The sequence below is a fragment of the Cyrtonyx montezumae genome, unplaced genomic scaffold, assembly GCF_038088225.1.
Source record: "Cyrtonyx montezumae isolate F1298 unplaced genomic scaffold, pur_monq_1.0 scaffold_0, whole genome shotgun sequence".
Taxonomy (NCBI): Eukaryota; Metazoa; Chordata; class Aves; order Galliformes; family Odontophoridae; genus Cyrtonyx; species Cyrtonyx montezumae.
In genome coordinates, this window is record NW_027071824.1 from 41,675,174 (window position 1) to 41,697,763 (window position 22,590).

The window sequence follows — 22,590 nt, forward strand, 5'->3', positions numbered from 1 at the left end:
AGCAAATTGGACTAGACAAATACTGTAAGTATAAATAAGATATGCATCATTTTTACTTGTTGGATACACATATCTATAACCCAAGTAGCTGGTGCATTTTCATATGCGGTTATTCTCATGTGGTGGGTTCACACTTTCCAGTGATAACAAAAGATTATTTTTCTTTTGTGGTGACTTATATACCCAATTCCAAAGCAGCAAAGAAATTCCATTTTTATGAAGTTACAAAGGAGTTTTGCCTTGGTTTCCAGTGGCTCCAGGCTTTCACCTACCAAATAACTTTCATGTAATATATCAACAAAGATGAAATTTTCTTACTACCTGGTAACTAGGTGTATGCTGGCTTCAAAACAGGGATGGAAGAACTTAATGTCAGTGCTGATTGCTGTGCTTTTTTAAGCATCATTGGAGTTTACATTAAACATCTCTTGTTCACACTTCTTCACACAGTCAGAGCACAGGCAACCTCAGGCATCTCCACATAGAGTAGCTGAAAAAAAAGCAGTTTCCATCTTCTACAATGAGAGATGAACCACTGTAGTTGCTTCAGGGTGCTCAAGCTGCATGTGGGGTGCTGAGGATCTTGTGCTGAATATGGACCTTGCTCATTTTCCAGAGCTGAAAGATAGCATGTCCAGTACTTGCAAGGTGATTATCACCACATGTACCGTAATTATTAATATTCGTGACTAAAGATAACATATTTCTCAGTATTTCTTCATCAAAATCCTTTCCTTATCCTCTCCTCAGATGCCTGACATGCTGTTGAAATATCTGAATTCAAAGGCCCTTAGGATTGCTCCTGTATATCAATCTTTTGTAATCAAAATTAGGTGAAGAAAGACATGCTGACCCCAATCAGAAGACACCTGTATGTGGAACAGAATTGAAAAGCTACCAAAATACGCCAAAATATTTACCATAATGGACTGTGCTCCTGAGAGGGCCAATGTCATCTTGCCAGCAATTCCAGCTGCCCACGTTGATCCTAAATATGCTGAATGTAACATAATTTGTGCATTTGACTAGTAAGACATTCTTTAGAATTCTTTCATTTCTAAAGAACCTATGTTTTATCCTCCATCTGTGCTTAATACAACCTTTTCACCATCCAGTAATGCCACTGGTGCACTCCAGATACTTCAGGTACTGGCTGGGAATTTGTTCCTTCATACACAGCAAATATACTCACTGCATGGCTTTTGGTGGACTAAGTAATCATGAAAATGGCTCTTAGTTCTCTCATCACAGAATCAAGAAATGATGTTGATGGTGTTAAACTCTTCTTTTTTAGCTTTCAAGGTAGCGGTCCCCACTATCAACCTCCCAACTTACTCTCAACTTTCCTCAGTCAGTGGAATTATTGAGAATTCAAATAAAAACACAAACTTTCCTTTATTATTTTTTTCTTACTGCAACAAAAACTTAAATGTTTTAGTGCAGCCCTTCTCTTTGATTTCTCTGAATTTCAAATTTGGTCATGTCAAAAATTATCACAAAGGCTTTTTGTTTTTAAATCTACATAGTTTTTAACCAAAGTTACATTATAACACACAAACAGTCTTCTCCTTAAGGCACAACACATCATTATGCACATTCTGTTCGCCAAACTTATAAAAGAGACAATATTATATAACCCTCTCCCTCCCCTGTCCCCCCAAAAAGAAAGAAAAATTGCATCCACTTCCAAAATCAGCTGCTAATAAAGTCACAGTAAGTTATTTTCATCAATAATTTACACAAATTACAGGTCTAGACAGGATTGTCATTATACAGTCTGAGTGCATTCCAATTCAGATTTTCTGGGTTAGGTAGGCTAAAGTCTGGTTCAAACCTCAGTGCTGAGAATATATCCCATTTTGAGGAATGTTGTTGAACACCACCTCGTTGGTTGGAAAACGCGTGTTGGTGCTTTGCCAGTTCGAGTCCTTTGTTCACTCCTGTCAGGGCTCATTCGGTGTGTACCAGCAACCTCCACAGCTTTAATCCATTTAAAAACGTTGCATATATAAGACCATAGAGCTTCCTTACGTAGCACTAATGTTTTAACTCCATTCAGCAATCTGAATTCTTCAATTTGGAATTTTTAATTCCAAATATTTCTTCCCTTAAGACAATTCATATGTGTAAAGCCAGAGGCATTGAATCACACATAAAAATTCAGTGTACTTGAAATATATATATATAAAAAAACAAGGATCGCCAACTCTAGAACACAGTTACAAATACTCTAGTTCCAGTGCTTGATGGAGAGCCAAGAGGTCCGAATGACTGGATATCCTCCAGAAAGGCATGTTGTGCTGTGTTTGTCAGAGGGGGGAAAAAGGTCAGGAACAACGAATGCTATGACAGAGGGCGGTATCTGATGCATGAGTCTAGTCAGGTTACCACCATGGAGTTTACACCACTGTGTTTCTGGAATGATTTTTGCTAGTAAGGTGCTAACAAAAATCAGGCCAAAATAGATCTGAGCTCAATAGTTCACCTGAAGGTAAAAAAAAAAAAAAATAGCCTTTCTTAATAGTGTCTTTGTAAAGAGCCCATTATTTAGTGAGGGCTATTTGCTTTCTTGTTATCATGGAAACCCATACAAAGGAGCATTAACAGGAAATCTGCTTCTGTTCCACTTGTTATATTTTGCAAGAGACTGAAAGCTCATTTGAAGGGTTGAACAGAGTTGAATTACATTTTTGTCCTTCTGGGAGGAAAAGAAAATAAATACCTTTTGAGGAGAAAATAACACATTTCTGTACTTAAAAGAAGAAAATGTGTTGCAGAAGGCATCACTGTCTCTGAGAGATGCAAGTATATGCACTCTTCTCCTTCAGCAATTGATCAGAGTAGAATTAAAGTCATACTTTCATGTTCTGTTCAGATCTATTTGTAATGTGCTATATTCATCCATTCCTCTGAATTCTGTATCTATTCATGCAATATAGCCAACATTTAGAAAAAAAAGCATGCCAAACTGTAAAGTATACAATCCAACCACCTTAGTTTAGCACAAACTAAAGAAGTCCCATCACCAGTAGTCTACCTATATCAAGGAACCATTTGGAATAAGCATTTCAGTTATTTTTGTTTTGTTTCTATTCCACTTACGCTCTAAAAACTTAACACTTTAAGGACACTTAATTTCACTTAATTTCACTTAATTTCTATCACAAAAACACATAAAATTTATGCAGAGGTGCAGAGGCAAAAAAAAATCTGTTTCTGCACATTTTGAAGGTCTATATTGTGAAGCATCGTTCACATTATTACTAATTTGACTTCCTTCTGAACATTGAAAATTTATCTGGTGAAGTTCAGACTTGAATTCATAAGATGAGGAAACAATACTTCTAAACAAACATTTATTGTTTTTTAGGAACTGATTGGGTGCACAGCCTGTGTGTTGTTTTCTTTTTTCTGTTTGCAGATGTTTCTTTCTTGAAGAAAACTATATGTTCATCCTCTATTCTTCAGCCAACAAATCTTTCTTTACCTTAGTAAAAAATCTGCACAATTCCTTTAATGGTTTTCCACATTGTCTATAACACTTCTTTTCAAACATATCTGGTCTCCCTGTTTTAAAAAAAAGACAGCCCGACCCTTATATCAAACTCATGACATAACTTCTTTTTATCTGTAATTTGCTTGATGTTAGGTATTTTTTACCCAATCAATTTTTTTCTCTATTTTTAAATGATTTTGATTTTTTTTTTCATACTGAAATAAAGCAAATGCTAGAATCCAAATGGTTCATTTTGCTTTAAGTGCTGATGTCATCATGCTCTTATTGCCTTGCATCTGTAGACTGAAATGACTTGTCATTCTGCCATTGTGCAACACTGACAGAAATGCAAACAGAAAGGCTTGCATTAGTAGCTATGTATCACACCAACATTTCAGGAGACAGGTTACCTTTTTTGCTGCCTGTTCTTCTTCTACACCATCCCCAATTACAACATATACTACTTTTCTGCCAAACCTTTGCATTATTCGTTCAAAGCAACTTTCTTTTCCTGGAAGATAAATGAGATAAGAGTTCAGAGTGAAGTTACCTGATTAGCTGCATGCTCCTCATCTCGGCCATCTCCAATCACAACATAAGTTATGTTAGTGCCAAATCTGGACACTATACGCTCAAAACAGCTCTCTTTGCCTGAAAAACAATGCACTACTTGTTCAAGCTATCAAGCAAGTTACCACAATGTTCTACAAAGGTTTACTGCAGCGGTAAGACATTTCTACTACTAATTTTATTTTGTAATAGTTCCCAGCCTTGATATTTAGAGCTAAAACCGCTGAGAAACAATTAACACTGTTAGTGACACTAAGCTGCTTTGGGTCAAATTAAATCTCTTTCTTAAGAGTTACAGGAAAGCCACTAAAATAAAGGAATTAGCAGTACTACAAAAACAAATAGGCTACCAAAAGAAAAATTGAAATTAATTGTTTCCTTATTATTGTAGTAATAAATTTTCAAGGACTGCAGCAATTTCAGTTCTAGTATATCTGCAAAAGTAAATCATGTAGCAATGGAAAATGTGTTTGGAAAACAATGGACACAAAAAATAAAATTAGGCCACAGGTTGCTGGGAAGAACTTCCATGAAGTATTTGGCCCTTCTGGAGGAATGTGAAAACAAGCAGGCTAAGCCAGTAACAATAAACAGGATTGAAAAGAACTGAGTTAAGTTACCTACCCATCTTCCCACTCTATTATAGCTTCAGTTTCCCAGAAATGCTTGCGTTATTGATCCATAAACTGTCCAGATAAAATGATTCCACCGTTTCCACAGGCAATCCTCATATTTAATTAACTTTTCCCCTAGGAAGCATCTTTTTGATATGCACCTACACATACCCCATTGCAATTTAACCATCATTTATTGTCACACCTCACATTATTGTAGAAAAAGATTCTTTTCTTCCTGTAATAGCTTTTTACCTGAAGTTTGTCATTATGTCTCCCCCCACCCCAGGGTTTTCAGTCTCTTCTCATAAACTCTTGATTTCTAGACCTCTGATTCTTAGTGCTCTTCTCTCACTTTTCTTCAGACAGTCCATAGGAAAAGGCTTATGATTATGAAAAGCATTGTATCTATTAATTGCACAATGAGGATCAGATTTCAGTGCATACAAGCAACAGCTACAACTTCAGTCCTGTGCTCAACACAAAGCAGAGGTCACTAAAATGAAAAGTGGGTTCTCTACCCAAGAGAGTTTGCTGTGTTCCCAACAGGGATGCAACAGCAGCCACTGTTTCTAGAAGGAAATCCTGGAGCAGGACTCCTTCCACAGAGCCTTCAGAGATGCAGCTTCACTCCTCAGCTCCTTAGGTACTGTCAGCATTATTTTCTTTGTTTTGAGTGTAATCTCTTCAATTGAAGCCAACATATACAGGCTGTATGACAGATTACATTAATTTCTGAAACTTCCCAAAACCTAGCTGTATTTGGGATACATCGTTCCCTGACATTTTCTAAGGATTTGAGGCATTTCTGTCTCAAGGAATGAACTACAGCTAATTAAGAGATAATTGAGATAAAAGATTTTCCTGACACTGCTGTAAGTATAAATTTTATCACTTTCTCACTTTTTTCCACAATCTTTTTCACTTGCAAAAAGCAGTTGGATAATGTAGTATTTTTTTAATAAAGTGGCACTGTCCTTGTTATTCAAGATATCATAGTAAACACTCTTCCACTACTAAATGGTAAATCATGAGATCTGCCAATATTATTGCTAGTAGTAGGCTGTATCCTATCTCACAGTGCTGGTAACTTTTCTTATATTACAAGACCATTTTGGATGCGATTACCAAATATGTGAATCTCCAAACTATGCAAATCCCTTCAAAGTACTTAGTTATCAGCAGAACAGAGTGCCCTTGAGGCATCCATCAGCACAGCTTCTGTGGGTACCAGCCACCATTATGCTCAGTGATATGCTGTGATTCCAAAAAAGCTTGTGAACTTGTGATCTACCTTGCAAAGTGCTGAATCTTAGAGCAGAGTTTTCTAATAATATTTCTGCTTGTATTAGATTTAATGAAACACTTTTTGTCATTAGTCTCTGCACATATTATGTTGTCTGTATTTTAACTAGGAGTTTCTGAGGTTTTTAATCAGCACTAGGGCCTTTATCATATTAGGCATATCTGAAAAGAAGCCGAATTAGGAATATTATTGACATAAACAACTCTGAACACATGCAATGTCTAACTTTCAACTAAAAATGTGTTAGGAAAGTGGTTATGAATTCATCCATTACTGACAAGCAATTATTAATAATGCAATGTAGTTAGAATGAATGAAAGAATAATTTCCTTACCTATTTTAGTTGCACTGTAAATATTTTCAATAGGAAAAGCTCCTCCTAAACTGTATAGCAAGACTTTTGCAAGTGCTGGGATAAGCTGGGTTGTTGTTACCAACACATTTACACAGTTACTCCTAAAATGAGAGAAATACTTTAAGTTTGAATAGTTTAAAACCTTTACTCAAATGTTGATGAGCTATGGAGAGCATATTCAAGGTTTCTCAGCATTTACTTTCACTCACACAGCAGTGCTACTCAGCACCATCACTTCCATAAAAATATACATAAACTTTATAGCAAAATCCTTTGAAACACATATAGGCATGATTTATAGGAAATATTCCAGGCTGATTTATGAAAACCAAGTCCTTGAAGATGAGTCAACTGAAACACAGATATAAGATCACTACCTCTGAAGACAGACATCCCACTGCCTTCAAAGCATCATTTTCCTGCTGGGGATTACTTGGCAGTAGCTACCAGCCAAATCAAAGTGTTAGGAGAAAGCAAAAACATCATTTGTTACTCCTGTCTTGGGGGGAAATAAGTGGCCAATACACATTTCTGCTCACTGACATCACTTTCTTCATGTTCCAAGAGTAAGTTTTCTTCTGAGAAGAGGGAGAGACAATCATAATCACATTAATAAGATAGCACTGAACAGAAAGGTTGAAAACTTGAATGGAGAAGCTGAGCTTAGCTGTTACACAACAGAAAACTGAAAGCCAGGACATTTCAGGCACTGACAAGCTGGAACATGAGTTTGGTCATGGAACTGAGAACAACTAGTTGTGATTTTTGGTCCTTCTGTAAGCCCCAAGGCAGACCATAGGCTATTATTTCTGTCTTAATGTATCCCAGTTTCTTGTCATTAACATGTAGGTGAAGTTTAGCTGCCTCATGGGCATATCTTCTCAAGATTTATAGCTGTACAGTTATTTGATGACAAGATAAACGACTGTTATTTAGCAGTCCTGAGCCAGTGACAACAGTTTATCACATTCATCCTGCAATCTCAACTGACCAACCTCTTACAATGTCTTTTTGAAGACTAGCAATTTGGAAAGAAATGCAGAGCTGAACACAATGTCTTACACAATTGTTTTACTTTTTTTTTTTTTCCCTTGAGGTGCTTATGGCACTGTGAAAAAGCTTAAACAGTAACTAAGAGAGAGGCATAATGCAAAAGCAACTACTTTTAAAATTGCTTTTCACATCTTCCCAAGATCGTTCTTTTTTGTTTAACACTGATTTTTTACCCATAGATATGTTTAGATGGCAAGATGGCTTCTTTATAGTTTTAAGGCATGTCTTTGAGGATTTCCAATAAAATACATATTAAATAGGTGACTAAGCAGCACAATTTTTCACAGCTCCATTATTTCAGATGAACAATAATGCCTTATGACTGGGATCCCAGACTTTTATCTGAGTCATAATATCAAACACAGATATTCATTCTTCTGAAAACTTAGATACATGTTTAATCATACTGATCTGTTTGGAAGGTCAGAAGAAAAATGATCTTCTTTTCCAGGATTTATACAGTACTTAGGTACCTTTATTAATAGGCACAAACACTGAAGTCCAGAATAGACAGACTTGGAGTTCAGAGGCTACTGCCCACAAGATAATAACTTGATGTCTGGCTCTCAATTCCAAAATACCCTTTCAATGACCATAGAACCATACATCACATTCTAAAAGACCTTTCCTACTACTCAATGTGGAAATGACAGAAAATGAAATAATTTTCAATCGAATTTTCCCTATGCCCTATTCAAAAGTCGTATTACACCTGTACTGTTCTTTAAAAGTACTAGTATACTTTGGCCTAAAATGTCACAAAATAGCCGCTAAGTATCAAGAATGAAAAAAAGAAGACTCAATACATACCTTGTGCTGATAATTGATAAGGATTTAAGTGCATTTGTTAGCCAGGAGTCTGTCAGAGCTTCAATCTCTGCTCTTAATTGCAACCATGCATCTCTTTTTGCAGGACCTAGGAGTCCTTTTATGAAAAAAATCAGGAAAAGAAATTAAATTAAATTCTGTATTAACTGGAATGCATAGATTTTCAGTTACTGTTTCAATTTTAAATTTCATCAGAACATGAAAAAACATTTTTTCTTCAAATATTCATTTAGCACACTAGACTTTGTTTCAAAGTGTGCCTCTCAAAAGTACATATTTTTTCAAAGTTCCCACATGCATCTAACACTGAGCAAAGGCAGTGGCAAGGGGACCCATGCTATAGAGAGCATAGGCAGAGACACTCAGAAAATAATGACATTAGTATAAACTTGTCTTTGCAGTATTTGCATATGTTTATACCTGCCTTCCTTGTGACTGTATATAGATAAACCTCAGGTTTTGCATATGGAAATATGACATTTGTTAGCTGATGGCTTGCCCTTCATGTCCTTTTGTAGTTAGCAATTAGTTCCATTTAGCTAATAGTTCCACTTGCAGCATTTGCAGCTGTGAAATACCTGTACATCTTATGACCTTATACATCAAATAGTCCTTAAACATACCTTAGGAATCTTTAGAGTATGAATGATAAGATTTTAAAAAAAATACCACCACCTAACTCCATGAATATTGAGACCTGACTTCTTTATAATCAAGTCATTTAAAATTTAAATATAGAACTAGAGAAGCTGAGAAGCAGGCTTGGTGACATTAACATACTTCTCTTTTGGAAATGGTGATGACTGTCTTAAAAAATCAGAAACAAATCAGCATTAAAATACTTAGTTTGACCTACTCTACTGTTGCATTCCACTGATGTGGTTTGATTAAAAGTGAGTTTAAAGTTCCTCCAAAATTGATTTTATCTGAATTGAAAGAGTCCATGCTCTAGAATGGGAGAGTGTTCACTGGGGCTCCTTCCTGGTTGGGTTTGCCTTGTCTCATGCTCAACTGTGGCTTTAGAAATGTTTGAAGATTTTGAAAGTATTCCCTATTTTCACAATCTCTTCTTGAAAGGTTCCTCAGAATAGGGCTACCTGCCTCTGCAAGTTACACAAGGCTCCCCAGGACAGATTCTTGCAGTTCTGCTGCTATGATTCCCTCAAAGCCTGCTGCCACTGACATGAGCTTGTCCATGAGTGAAAGCAGGAGCAGGAAAGCTTTTGTCCCAGATGAGTCTGGGATACTAGTGAAAACAGACTAGCAGGTGCAGAGCAAAGAATTAAGCAGTGTGTTGTTGCCAACCAGATCCTGACAATGTAGGATGGAAAAGAGTGCCAGCCAGAACTAATCTTTGCTATGGAAATTACCTCTTTTCTAGAATAACAGCTTATTTGAAGTAAAATAAGTATCTTAATCAACGAGTAAGTCAGGAGAAGGTAGAAGCAATTGAGCTGGGTCTGAAGGAAAAAAGCGGGCACTCTGTCAGTTAAACAGAAGCCTGCCCTGCCTCTCTGGTTCTGGTTCTCCTGCACAGAGGCACAAGATTGGATCTATCCTTACAGTGAGGATCTTTTAATAGTTCAAGGTCCAGTCAAATAATTTTCACTTGAATCTGTGTCTCGCAAGGCACTTTGACTTGCAGTTCACTGCCATATGCTTGAACCTGATCAGAATTCTAAATCATTTTTCACAATTAAACTCACCTCCTATGTTGTTCTTGTAAGTATTATACAACTCTTTTACTCTTCTGTAACGGAAAGCCAGCTTCCTCATCCAGTCAACCCCTCCTCTTACACCTGTTGGCAGACAAAGGTTTGCACTACTTGCAGCTGCATGGAAGCCATCAGTTGCAAAACTGTAGGTACTGCAAACACCCAAAATACAGTAAAAATAAATACAATGTATTCCTGTAAATGCTCAATTTATTTAATCATTGTAGAAAAAAAATTGAAGCAAATGCTCTATCTTACCTTAGGTCTTGTCCATTATCATCAGAAGAAACATCATCTATGTGAACTTGATCACATTCCTGTTGAAAAAACATCAAATGATGAATTATTTTAAAGCCTGCTCTCACTGTGTGTACACTCAGATGTTACGATAGTTGCAGGCCACTAGGTCTACCAGAAGATGGCAGCGTATGTACACATACAGCTTCATACCATCGTCAGTTTCTCTAAAAAAAACCACTGACTTCAATTCTTACGTTAGACAAATCAGTTAAAATAGGTCTTTAGAAAAGCACTTTGTAATTGTTATTTATTTTCAACTTTAAATAAGCCTTAAAAGGCATGCAACTTTTGTCAAGAATTTAGGAGTCTGAATGCTTATCAGATTTCTGTCTTGATTTGAATTTCTGTCTTGAATGTCTTTGGCTAAGAAATCAGAGATAATCAAGCAGACATGGAAAAATTAACTGCTTCCTGGTTTTGGAGGGATGCAAATAACTCTAGGAAACTGAGGTACCTGTAAACCTAAACGCCTTCCAGTTTGTTTTTATAATTCAGTACCTCTTCTGTACAACAGTTACAGCAGAAAGATAGGTAAACATAGGGGAAGCTCAAATAAATAAATAATTATGCAATGTGTAGTAGTGCTTTCTGAAGTTGCTAGAATTAACAACCTTCCCCAAAAGACACACCAGAAATCCAGTGCCTGTGGACTTTTCTGTGTGTCAATGATTTTTTAAAAAGTATTTTAAATAGCTCTTGCTAATATAATCCTAATTTTATTCATGAAATAGTTCAGTGATATATTTAAAGATGACTCCCCAGTTAAGGTTTTCAGATAATTTAGTCTCACCACTGAGACAAAATGAAGCTGAACTTTCAAAATGCAGTTTTATGCTTCAAATAGAGTCATCAGAGTTATCTACTACAAATAATATTGCCAACATCCAACCTTAATTCAAACCTCCTGTGAAAAGAAGGAGTATGCAGTTCTGATTTTCAAATCTCTGTCTAGTATTAGTGCTAAGCTATCCAGATGAAGGATAAATCTGAGCAGAGATGTGATTTCCAATTGTGTGCACTACAAGTTCCTAGAATTTATTCAGGGAGCAATTTGGCAAAATTACCATTTCTGTCCAAGGTTTTGTTTGCTTTGCGCTGAATGAAAACTTCAATAGACTTTTATCCACATGAAGTTATTATTATTATTTTTTTAAAATAGGATTTTAACACCTAGCAGTCATTTTAGTATGAAGACCAAAAGAATGAGTTGGTCAAATTCTTCTCATCTGACATAGTCCATTAAGACAAGCATGAAAGAACTGCATTCAGTGAAGATAAATAGATGTATCATTCTTCTCCCCACTGGAGAAATAAAATTTTTTTTGCTCCATTTGCAGAGATTATCTTAAGCAGTAGAATATTTTAAAGAAAGTGCTTTTGGATGTAAATCACTGCTGAAAGGAGAAAGAAAATGAGAAGTGACAGCTGAAATAAAAGATTTGTTTCTTTATCTCTATTTATTATTTACACTCAAGAAAAAATGCAACTAGATTCCACTCAGTGTAGCAAAGGAGGTCAAAAATCAGACGAAAAGTCCCACTGGGAAAAAAACCTTACTCAATATTTTGCAATATCTGAGCAGAATCTGGCTTCCTAATCACACTTCACTGGCACTGGTCAAAGGATAAGATAATTTTCAAAGTTCAGAAATGAATCCTGTGGATTTGAGCATGTACTAATTAAATGAAGGGCTCACAGGCATCTTCATGGATAATAAGAGTTGTCTGAGATGTTTTGGCTTTGTTAATTCACTCAGCTATGTTGTTCCAGCCTTGAAAATTCCAGATAACTGTTCTGCAGACAATTTAATTATTAAGTTTAATATGAGTGAGTGGCAAAGGCTCAGTGGTTTGCTGATATTTTTTATCTTACAATTAGATTATTAACTACAGCAACAGGAGAATAGAGGAACATGTGGTTTTCTGGTTGCTTGCTGCCTGTTCCTGCAGTAAGGTTGCTAAGTTTCCAGCCACAAAAAGGACCGAATTTAACAGTATTCCTCAGCTTCCTCCTTCTTCCTTTTCCTCTTCTCCTCTCAGATCTATTGCTCACCTCCGCAGCAGTCTGGCAATATTTGCTTCCTGACCAACAGCAAACTCATTTCCCTCCCTCTCTTAGCATCATTTAATTTTGTTTTCTTGTTTATTTATCACAGAATCACAGAATTGTAGGCTTGGGAGGGACCTCTCTGTGCAGCCTGTGCCAGTGCTCCATCACCTGCACTGTGAATAAGTTCCCACACACATTTTTTACATTATTACTTAAAGTAATATGTTTACATTTTGCAGATTCCCTTATCCAGTGTGAAAAACTAAATAAAACAAAATCAGGAAAGCAAATTGGAAATAGTTCTATACTCTTCTCAAGTGATTGAGAAAACTGATGACTCAGTACTGATCTGAATTGTTTGTAAAAACAGACCAAAGAGTTGAGGGGAGGAAGAAAGGGCTCTCCATCAATTTAATCATTAAGACAAAATGGTTTTCCCAGCATCTACAGTCTTTTCTATATTCAAATCAGAGTGGCTTACTGTCAGTGCAAGGTCAAAACTAAGAAAGATCAAGTTTATTTCCTAATATTAAATGTACAGGAAAGAAATCTAGATAGAACAGACTTTTTTGCTTGAAGCAATACTAATTTAAATTGTATCTGAGTGCAGTCAACTCTTTGCAGCAGTTTTCAGAAACTATAAGTTCTATAGTGCAGAATCAACAATAATCATAAAAGATATCTTCCTGGAATGAACAGTAATTTCATTACCCAGCAGAAACACTCAGACTTACTGCACTGAATGCAAAAATGTTGGGGGGGGGGGGGGGGAATATTAAGCAATATGTTTTCTAAGGCTATTCAGATTCCCTCCCTTTTATATAGATGCTTCATTCTCCATTGTAACTAGCTTGATCTTAAATTTGGAGTTTCTCATATCTTCTAATTTTTGTCTACTTCATTTCCATTTCTAATGTGAAGAAAAGCTCACAAAATCCTATTTAAAATATGCTAGGATTACCATACCAATGGAAGTGTAATTCAGTTTATTTGACATAAATATACTTTTTCCTTTATTATCCTAGAGAGAGAAGAGGGATTATAGAGTTTGAAGATTCATGGTTGAAAAGTGAAGAAAATGCTTTACCAACATTTCTTAAAGTTGTCTTAAAATCAGTACTGAGGTAAAGACAGAAACTTCCATTTATTCCTTACCTGCTTGAGAACTGAATGTTTTAGTCTGGATACTGTTACTGAACTTAGTTCCAGCTCTAAACATTGTTTAGGTACATCAACTTTCTAGAGCACCAGACTCCTATTTTCATGGCAAAATACCAATTGCCCTCCCAAGTGATTTTTCTCAGGCTAACTAAAATTTATACACTGAGAATGAAATAGCTGGAGAACAGCCTAGCCTGAAATAAAACTACAACTTGGCTGATTAGGCCATGGGTTACTGGGTCAGCGGGGAATGTCTCAACAGATTGGAATTTCTGCATCAGCAGTCACTGTAATGAGACACATTTGCATAGAGGAAGGAAAACTTTATTTTTGTATGTGATAAATTTCAATAACTTGGTCGTTATTACTAGAGCTTGGTATGCAGTGCCAGTAATCAAGAAAGAAAGAAAGAGAAAGAAGGAGATCTTAGACCATACAGAGAATTGGCTGGAGTCAACACTAAAGGAATTTATGTTCATCAGTACATTATAGTTGTCATGTCCAGTGACAGTCTATGGTGGGATGAAGATGAATGCAAGACAGAAGGTGTGCAACCTGATGGCTCAGCGCTAGAAAATTGAGATGGAAAAGGATAAGTAATCTGTCTGCTGAAAAAAAAGGCCTGTCTCACTTCCTCTAGTGAGAACTAAAGGTCTTGCACTTTGGTGGCCGTGACCATCAGCAGATCAGCACCAACACTGGAGATTACCTCCCTTTTACCTAGGGGAGAATACAGGGAGGAAGACAGAAAGAGAGAGAAAGAAAGACAGAACTGGGGAATGTTTAAAATTCATCACTTAGTCATCTTGCAGATACACTGCAATATTTACTGCTTAGAAATGGCCATGTGCTCTGTAAACATATCTAAATAGGTAGATCTGTACATCTACACATTAAAGGATATCTCTATGTACTTTGGCACATGATACCATGCTTGTAAGTACAAGGTTAGCTAAAGAGAATCTGTGCACATGGTTCTTTTCAGAACAAGAAGCTTAGAGTTTTGGTAATCTTGTAATAGAGTTGGTTTTAAAACAAAGCTGAATTCTGGGCTCAAAAAATAATTAATTGCTTACAGAAATTTGTTTTAATTCAATCAAATTGATTGAATTATGAGATTCTTAAAGAGAGTCTGAAGGAGTATTCTTTGATTTATCTAAAATTTAACATTCTCTGGATACCGTTCAAGTTCTAAGAAGAGCTGAAGTAAGAATTTTTGCACAGGATATTAAGACGACCCTATAAAGAATATATATAATGTGATGATCCAGATTTGAAAGTCACCTGTGGCAGAAAAACCTGAGAACTACGAAAAGAAATAGAGAATAGAATGAAGCTTTAATGGCCACAAGCAAGACTGAAGTATATAGAGGTGAAAGCTACTTTTTGCTGATCTCATCCATGAACTCTGCACAAGTTTGAAGAAATCTGGGCACATGCTACTGAATGGCTTCAAGATCATTGGCTGCCACATGAAATCTGAACAAGCAGGGGCAAAGGTCTGCTAAAAAGAAATTTAAGCAATGCTTTGAAAAATTGCTTTGGAATTTATCCCTGGTACAGGGCACAGAAAGAGAACATTTATCGAATGTATATGTATTGTCAAGTGATGACTCTTAGACTGCAATAAAACACTGACTGGTGAACGATTGTCCAGGCTTTTACTTTCTTATGTGTCTGCTGCTGGAAGGAAAAGGTACAGCATGGGTATAGGGTGAAGCAGATCTGTTTCTTGACGTGAAAATTGCTGAGAATAAATGAGATCTACAAGGCATGACAAAGAACCTCATTCTGGTTTCAGTTGCTTTGTCTACTCCTGCAGCTGACAAAGGAATGAAGTACACATGAAAAAACAAATGCTCCGGTGAATGGAGAAATCTCATTTAACCTCATTTTTTGTGTTCACTCACCAGAGACCTTTCTCTGGTATTTTACACTAAATCTCAAAGTCTTCCAGCTGTCATCAGTGGCAAAATATCTGACCGTGGAGGAAACTCTGGGATCCACTCTGAGTAGAAAAACTGATTTAGATCAGGGGAAGGTCTGAAAAGCCTGCGTTTCAATTTGAGGGTTGTTTTTCTCCCAGTGTCTGTTCCACAAAATAAATAAATAAACACAGCTGTAAGACTGTTGCATTCCACATTAGTAGATATGGACTCCTGGACAAAAATGAAATGTCAGTGAGGCACTGCTGATGGGCCTGCTCCCCAGGCAGTTGTCCCTTTGGCGGTCCATCTGCATGCTTCTAACAGGCAAGTGATCCACAGTGGTCACTCCCCAGCAAGAGATCTCCCCCTTTTTTGAGCAGATGCCAAATAGCACACCCTGGGTATGTTGTGACAGAACGTGTGGTTGCCTGGTTACCTTGGGAAGAAATCATGGGCAACCAAGAGGCTTCACATTGTCAGGACGTGACACACTACACTCTGAAAATTTGAAAGCCTGCCAGATCAAAAATTTTAGATGGGAACTTCTCTCTGGATTTTCCCCTTTTATCTGGAAGGAAAAGAAATAAGATAAAAAAAAAAATACCATCAACTAGAGAGTACAGTATTTGATAGCTAACAGGATTTGATATGCAGAAGCCATGTCTGAACTGGCCAAACTCATACATCTGTGAGGGTTTCAGAAATTTGGTGGCAAGTGCCAGTCAAGTGCATGGGACAGTCAGTGAAGAACCCAAACCAATACTTGTGTTATTAAGTATGGCTTACTGAAAGTCTCTTAGTCCCTGAAATGAATATAGCATCATAAATGAAATCTCTGGGAAGGTAACCAAAAGCGTAACGAATCTAATCAGATACATATATGGTGATTTGAGTCTTTGGTCTCACAAAATTAGAGGTAACCCCATGTTCTCTTCAATACTTCTATGCATTTTCTGAACCCTTTCAGTCTTTTAAACTAACAAATAAATAAATCAAGAAACTTCTTAACAGAGTTCAGAAAGGCATCTCTATTAGTTGATATGGAAACTGGGACAGATATAGGAATTCATTTTTATTCCATAAACCACTTTGGCATTTTTCAGAATGTGACACTTCTGTCTATAATATTTGGCTTGAAATTCACAGTATTCTTTGGGAAGCAGAGAAGAGAAGAAGATGGCCTACCCATAACCTCCTCTATTCTAACAGCAAGATTTTAGAACTGATAATCAGAAGAAAATTGAAACTGTGTTCTCTTTTTGTATAGCAGTGGAGACCACACTGATGAATCAGTCCAACATAGTCACGCCACTCTAATGCTGCCATCTTGGAAGTAAATGAAGGATATTCTTACTTCGAGTAAGAAGGGAGGACATGTGGCCAAACAGCTACTAATGAATGAAAAAAAATAAATGAAGTCTCTTGGTTCAGGTGATGCCACCAACTCAAAGCAAATACAGAGAATTTCAAGAGAAAGAATGGGAGACGCATACACCCCTCTCCTGAAGTCACAGTAAACAACTCTAAATCCGTGGGCACTGAAAACATTGCCCTAAGGCAAAGATCTATCTTAGAAAGGAAGATGTAGTTTCCAGATCACCCCTCTCACTCAATTTCATGAAAGGACTCTGTCACCACAGGACTTCACAGCCATCTGGTGACATACTCTGGAATGGTGCATAGCATCACACGTAACAAGCATTAATGCGTGGTAAAACCACTGTGTTGGCACCCCAGGTGTAATAGTGCTTATGTTTCTTTCATTCTTACCTCTAAATCATTAAAAAATAAATGTGTATCAGCAAGATTAAAAATCATCTCTTCCATTCGCAGTCCAAGGGTCACTGCCATTGGTGGATCCTTAAAAAACAGAAAGACAGATTAGCTATTTACATACCTTTAAGTATGAAATTAATCAATTACTTTTTACTTTAAAAATTGTTGTACAGAAACTATTTTGAAAAATTAACACTGCAACATTTTTTTCTAAAATTCTTTCAGTATCAAGCTATTTTAATATAACACCACAGGATGAATTTGCTGAACCTCTGTGAGAATATTTGGAGAGATGAGCATGTTGAAACATCATGTTTCTAGAAAAGTCAAGGCATTTGTAACCTGGCTCAACTATGACAAGGGAATACCTGGTAGCCCTATGAAAGGCTGCAAAAATCAGGCTGTAAATAGGGAAGATACTTCTCACAAATTACATCTGTAAGAACATGAATATTTATTATAATAAGAATACACTACATTTTTCATCCCTGATTTTTTTATAGAAATATGTAATTATCTTGACTGTTAATTTGCAGACAGAAAAAAAAAACAGTCAAGGAGCAGTAAATAATTTTTTTGAGCCCATGTACTATCAAGAACAGAAGCTAGAACAAACTGTTCCATGTGCTACCTGTCCCAGTGCACAATTCCTCTGATCTCTTAGTTTGCCTTCCAGTTTTAGGATACCCAGGAGTCCTCATCAAGGTCATGTCAAACTGGACTAGGAAAGATAGCAATCTCTACCAAATTATTTCTTTGTAAGCAATTATCCTACACTTTGATAGAAGATTGTGACTTTCAAGGTCTTTTCAATTTCTAATGGTTCTGCTTTAGAAAAATATAAAAGGCAGTCTGATGTCTGAACCTGTGTTCATTTTTTCCAAACAAAATTTCACTTTACATAAATCATCACTGCTTTATCTATTCTTATGCCTACATCAGTTCTTTTCCATACTTGCTGCTGCTCCAGTATTCAACCACAAACCTGTGCTTGGCCCTTTCCAGTCTCAATATTTACTCTTCTGTGCAGGCATTGATGAATTTCCAGGTTCACCTTTAAGATTTTATTGCAGGTATTTTGCAAAGTGCCTGCAAGTGTTCTTCAGCATGTTCTTCAGCATGTCTACAATCTATGGCACAACTCTTTAGGTGGTCCACAGTAGTGGGAAAGCATGTGCAAGTTTGATTGTGTTACGCATCATTCCGTCATTTGTTCTGAGATACAGGATTCTTACCCTGGATGGGATTCATTCTAAATGTTCCTATCTGCTTGTAGGTCAGCTTTCACAGTATCAAATCACGCATTATTAGCAAGACACCACAGTTTTCTTCATCTGCAATAGCTGTTTCTCTGAGAGCCTTTAGTGTGCAGCAAATGTAAGGTAATTAATTTAACTTTTAATTTAACTTTTAATTAATTTAACTTTGCTTGCTAGGAAAGAGGGTAAGGCAAGTTACATTGTCTTACATTTGTTCAAGGTTAAGAACACCTGTACAGTTTCTGACGCCTTGCTGACAGCTTGTAACTACTTATTCCACTGCTTTAATTAACTCCTGTGCTTTTAGGGTTCAGATAACTTTTGTATGCTTAAGATACTACAGTGGTTTTCAAAAGCGTATGTGATACTCCTTTCATTTAAATAAGAAACAAAACCCAAATTTCATAGCTTAAATTGATCGTCACTAGTGAGTTTTTAGAAATATTTTCTTAAATGTTTTGAGATCACAGGTCTAAAATTTTACCCATATGCTCCCATCTGACAAAAAAAAAAAATCTCAACCCTAAAAATTTAAAACGATCATTTATAAGCATTAGGATCAAAGTCCTCGCAATCAAGATCAGACGTCTGCTACTCCAGGGCTTCACAAAGACAGAACAAAAGATGGCTTCTGCTCTGAAGCACTTAAAAACTAATGGCAAAATCAGAAACATAGACATATTTTGACTCTTGCTCAAGAAAAAGTCAAACTTGTAGAGGAGAATAGTGTGTAAGAAATTTTAATGATCCAAAGTTAGATCTAATTCTCAGGCAGTGAAAGGAAATATTTCTTTGCTGACCTTTGAACTGGTCTAGACTACCTTTCAGAAGTAAAACTAAACACAGTGCCTAGTAACATAACTTAATCCCCTATGTCTACTACAATCATATTCTATGGATTTGAAAGCCATGTGGGTGAGAGCAGCAGCAAGCGTAAAGGTCAGTTTTTCCAATGGGATGATTAAGGTATGCACGTTAACAGATTTGCAAAAAGTCATATAAGATACTTAGAACACAAATCACAAAAATAGTCTGGACTCATGAGGTTCCTCATCAAGCCATAATGCTTTTATCAAAATGTCATCAAGTATAAACATATGTTTCTCTCTCCTTTCTCTTACAATTTTTTTCTCTGCACAGAAAGTTATGTTCTTGTCCTTAAGTACAATATGATAAAGGTATTTTGCAATGTTTTTTAACTTCAATCCTATGAACACTAAGGCATGTGCATAACGTTATGCACAGGTGGTAATTCATTATTATTTATATGAGTTAAGGTATTCACTGGAGTTTTTCCAAGACTGGAATCTTAGACTTCTGATTCTCAGTCTCTTTTTTCCTCCCTTCCTGGGTAGAAGTGGACTGAAATGCAGAAATATGATATAATATATTCCATTATAATCCAATTTATTTTTACAGAAACTACCAAATATGTATCACAATTTCCTGCCTTGACCAGTGCAGTTGGAAGACATAAATGTGACATAGCTTTCACAATTTTCTTATTAGCAGTATTTTTGTAACCAACTTTATTACTCTTAAAATGAGGTCTTCTACATTTCTGTTTTGAAAAAGGCATGTGAAGGATATTGCTAAGTATTGTATGTAAAATAAAATAAAGCAAAGATAATCCATTACAGCTTAGCTTGAGATCTCCCAGTAACAACTTCTGCTAAGAGGTGTAATTGGAATTAATAAATTTGCCCAAACATTGTCTACAATTGTTTAACAAGAATTAGACATCAAATTCCATCTCTTGTCATGTAAGTCTGTCTCTTTAAATACAAAGTAGACAGAAGAAACAAATCCATCAAGATCTTGTGCTTTTTGCAGAATGTATAATGTTTGCAGAATGTGGAAGAATATCCCAATCTTTGTTTCACCGTCTTTCAACTCAAAGTGGCACAAAGAAATAAGAGTTGGAAAGAAAGAGAGAAATGTGCAAGTGATAGAGATTTGAGCACAACTAATTGAGAAATTGAATAAAAGACAGGCTGAACTTTTGCCAGAATGCTGCTTCTGCACAAGCACAAACAAAAGAGGAAATAATAATAATAGTAAAAAGCAAGCCTGGAAGTTTTCCCCAGATAATTTAAAGAATAAAGAGGCACAATTTTTTGTCTGTCAGAGGCATGATTTCAGTCAAATACCACTAGCATGCAAAAGAAATGGTCAGTTACAGCACCTCTGTATACCAAAATACAATTTACTTCAGTTAAGTTAGTATGAAGGCTCTAAACTGGAGCCAGACTGTCTGTCTGTGGACTTCTCTACTAGTCAGGTCCATCCACTGGAATGTCTCCTGGGAGAGTAGGTAGAAATATCCTGGAAGAACCGATATTTATGTTTTGTTCAAGAGAAAAGTGGCTTGAATAAAGCTTCAAATGCTCAGTGACCATTAGTAGAAAAAAAACCTGTTTAATATTATGTTGGAAGGACTGGTTTTAGCATAAAATGTTTAAAATAAATTTTGTTTCTTGTTGGAAAAAAATACAAAAATACTAAACTTTATACGAAGCCTCAGATAACAAATTTGTAAATAGTCTCGTAGGCTCATTTTGACAGGAATTTTTATACATGAAGCCTTAAAAATAAGCAAGCAAGCAAACAAGCAAAACGTGAATAATATTATAAGAAGAGATTTTCAATGGATGACTGTCCTGAACAGACTTAAAACAGAAGCGACCTCTGAAAAAAGTGGAAATGCTTAAGTTAAATACTGATATTTTTAGCTTAAAGACTCTTCCTTACATTACATAATTATCTCAGAATTAAGTCCAAGTCTTAAAACTCCCATAGAGGACATTCGTTCTCAGGGGAGTTTCATGTAGGTGATAATATAGAAAGAGAATACATCTCTTAATAATCATATCTGGTCGCTGATGAAGGAAAACTCACGTACTCCACAAGGAGTTTCTGTTCCGTGCTCTCCAGAAGGCAGTAGGAAAATGGACTCAGAGGTCTCAGACAATGAGGGAGTGAATGGAGAGCACAACTGGAAGTCATGAGAGATACATGATTAATATAGACAGACTAAAGCACATGTATGAATGTATTTGAGAGTGTCACCATGTGTACTAATGGTGACAGCCTTTTTCTGTTTAATGCCTGGACAAGCAGAGAATGAGCAATAAAAAACTTCTGAGCCCATTCCACAGAAGTCTACAAAGGTTAACGTGGTCTCCCTGGCAAATTCATTTAATTAGTAATTCTATCAAAATTTCAAAGTGCAATCAGCAACTGTAGATTTGTTTTCATATTTGCACTTGGAATCTCATCCTCCCAAAGGCATTGGGGCCTTTCACCCTTTTTAAACCAGTTGTACTTTAAGTCATGGCATTTATCCGGGCATCCTTGCCCTCTGGTTTGAGCTGGGGGAAATGAATGAAGTATACATGCCCTGAGGAAGAAAAACTCCTACTTAATCGGCCTTAAGTCAGCAAGAATAACTGGAATATAACAGAACAAGGAATACACGCTGTTCACAGGGAATAAGAATGTACCTCATAAACTTTAACAGATGACGACATCTAACACATGTCCTGTCACATCAACAAATCCTTGCTTAAGAGTTCAGCATTGTAGAAGACTGTATCTGCCAACTGGTGCTCAGCTGCAAAAACCATCATCAGCCACACAAGTCATAATTTAATAGCTCAAATGCCAATGTTCATGATTTACTACCGCAGTAAGTAATTAAAAATAGAAATGTACCAGTTTTATGAAGTACGAAGCAGATGAGCAAATGTGACAAACAATGCAAGGTACATTTTACTGCAGGAAAGCAGTACAGTTGCCCTGAAAACTATCAGAGGGATAGTGTAGTTTTTATTTTCTCCTTGCATTATCTAGGACCAGTCTAATAAAATGACCAAAAGTCAGGTGAAAATACCCACAGGGAGAAAACAGCAAGCCAGAGAACTGTTCTCTTAATGGTCTTTATACTGTAATATTTTAAGTGCTACTTAGAACAGCTTCTGGCCAAGTCTCTCCCCCTTCAGTGGAGTTCAACCCTATACTAGTGTGTAGGTAAAAGACAGCAGCTAGCTGGTCTCTCCCTCCAGCTATAACAGCATGACAGCAATCACCACATATTGCATTCCATGCACAGTCAAAAATGCATGGAGCAGAGAGATTAAAATACTGATTTTTGAATATTTTGATTTTGCCCACTCACTAC

General features: G+C 36.4%; 1 protein-coding gene across 4 annotated transcripts in view; it reads right to left on the bottom strand.

Moving 5' to 3' along the window:
* Positions 1 to 1,503: 1,503 nt before the first annotated feature.
* The window catches only part of EYA4 (EYA transcriptional coactivator and phosphatase 4), a 148,932-nt gene continuing 127,845 nt past the window's right edge, over positions 1,504 to 22,590 (bottom strand). For all 4 annotated transcript variants that reach the window (XM_065733743.1, XM_065733734.1, XM_065733717.1 and 1 more), the window contains exons 14-20: positions 17,146 to 17,235; positions 10,196 to 10,254; positions 9,929 to 10,089; positions 8,205 to 8,319; positions 6,321 to 6,442; positions 3,907 to 4,007; positions 1,504 to 2,300 (exon numbers count right to left, since the gene is read on the bottom strand). In XM_065733743.1, coding sequence (XP_065589815.1) covers positions 2,220 to 2,300; positions 3,907 to 4,007; positions 6,321 to 6,442; positions 8,205 to 8,319; positions 9,929 to 10,089; positions 10,196 to 10,254; positions 17,146 to 17,235 — 729 coding nt within the window. In that variant the 3' untranslated portion in view covers positions 1,504 to 2,219. The remainder of the gene's footprint in view (positions 2,301 to 3,906; positions 4,008 to 6,320; positions 6,443 to 8,204; positions 8,320 to 9,928; positions 10,090 to 10,195; positions 10,255 to 17,145; positions 17,236 to 22,590) is intronic.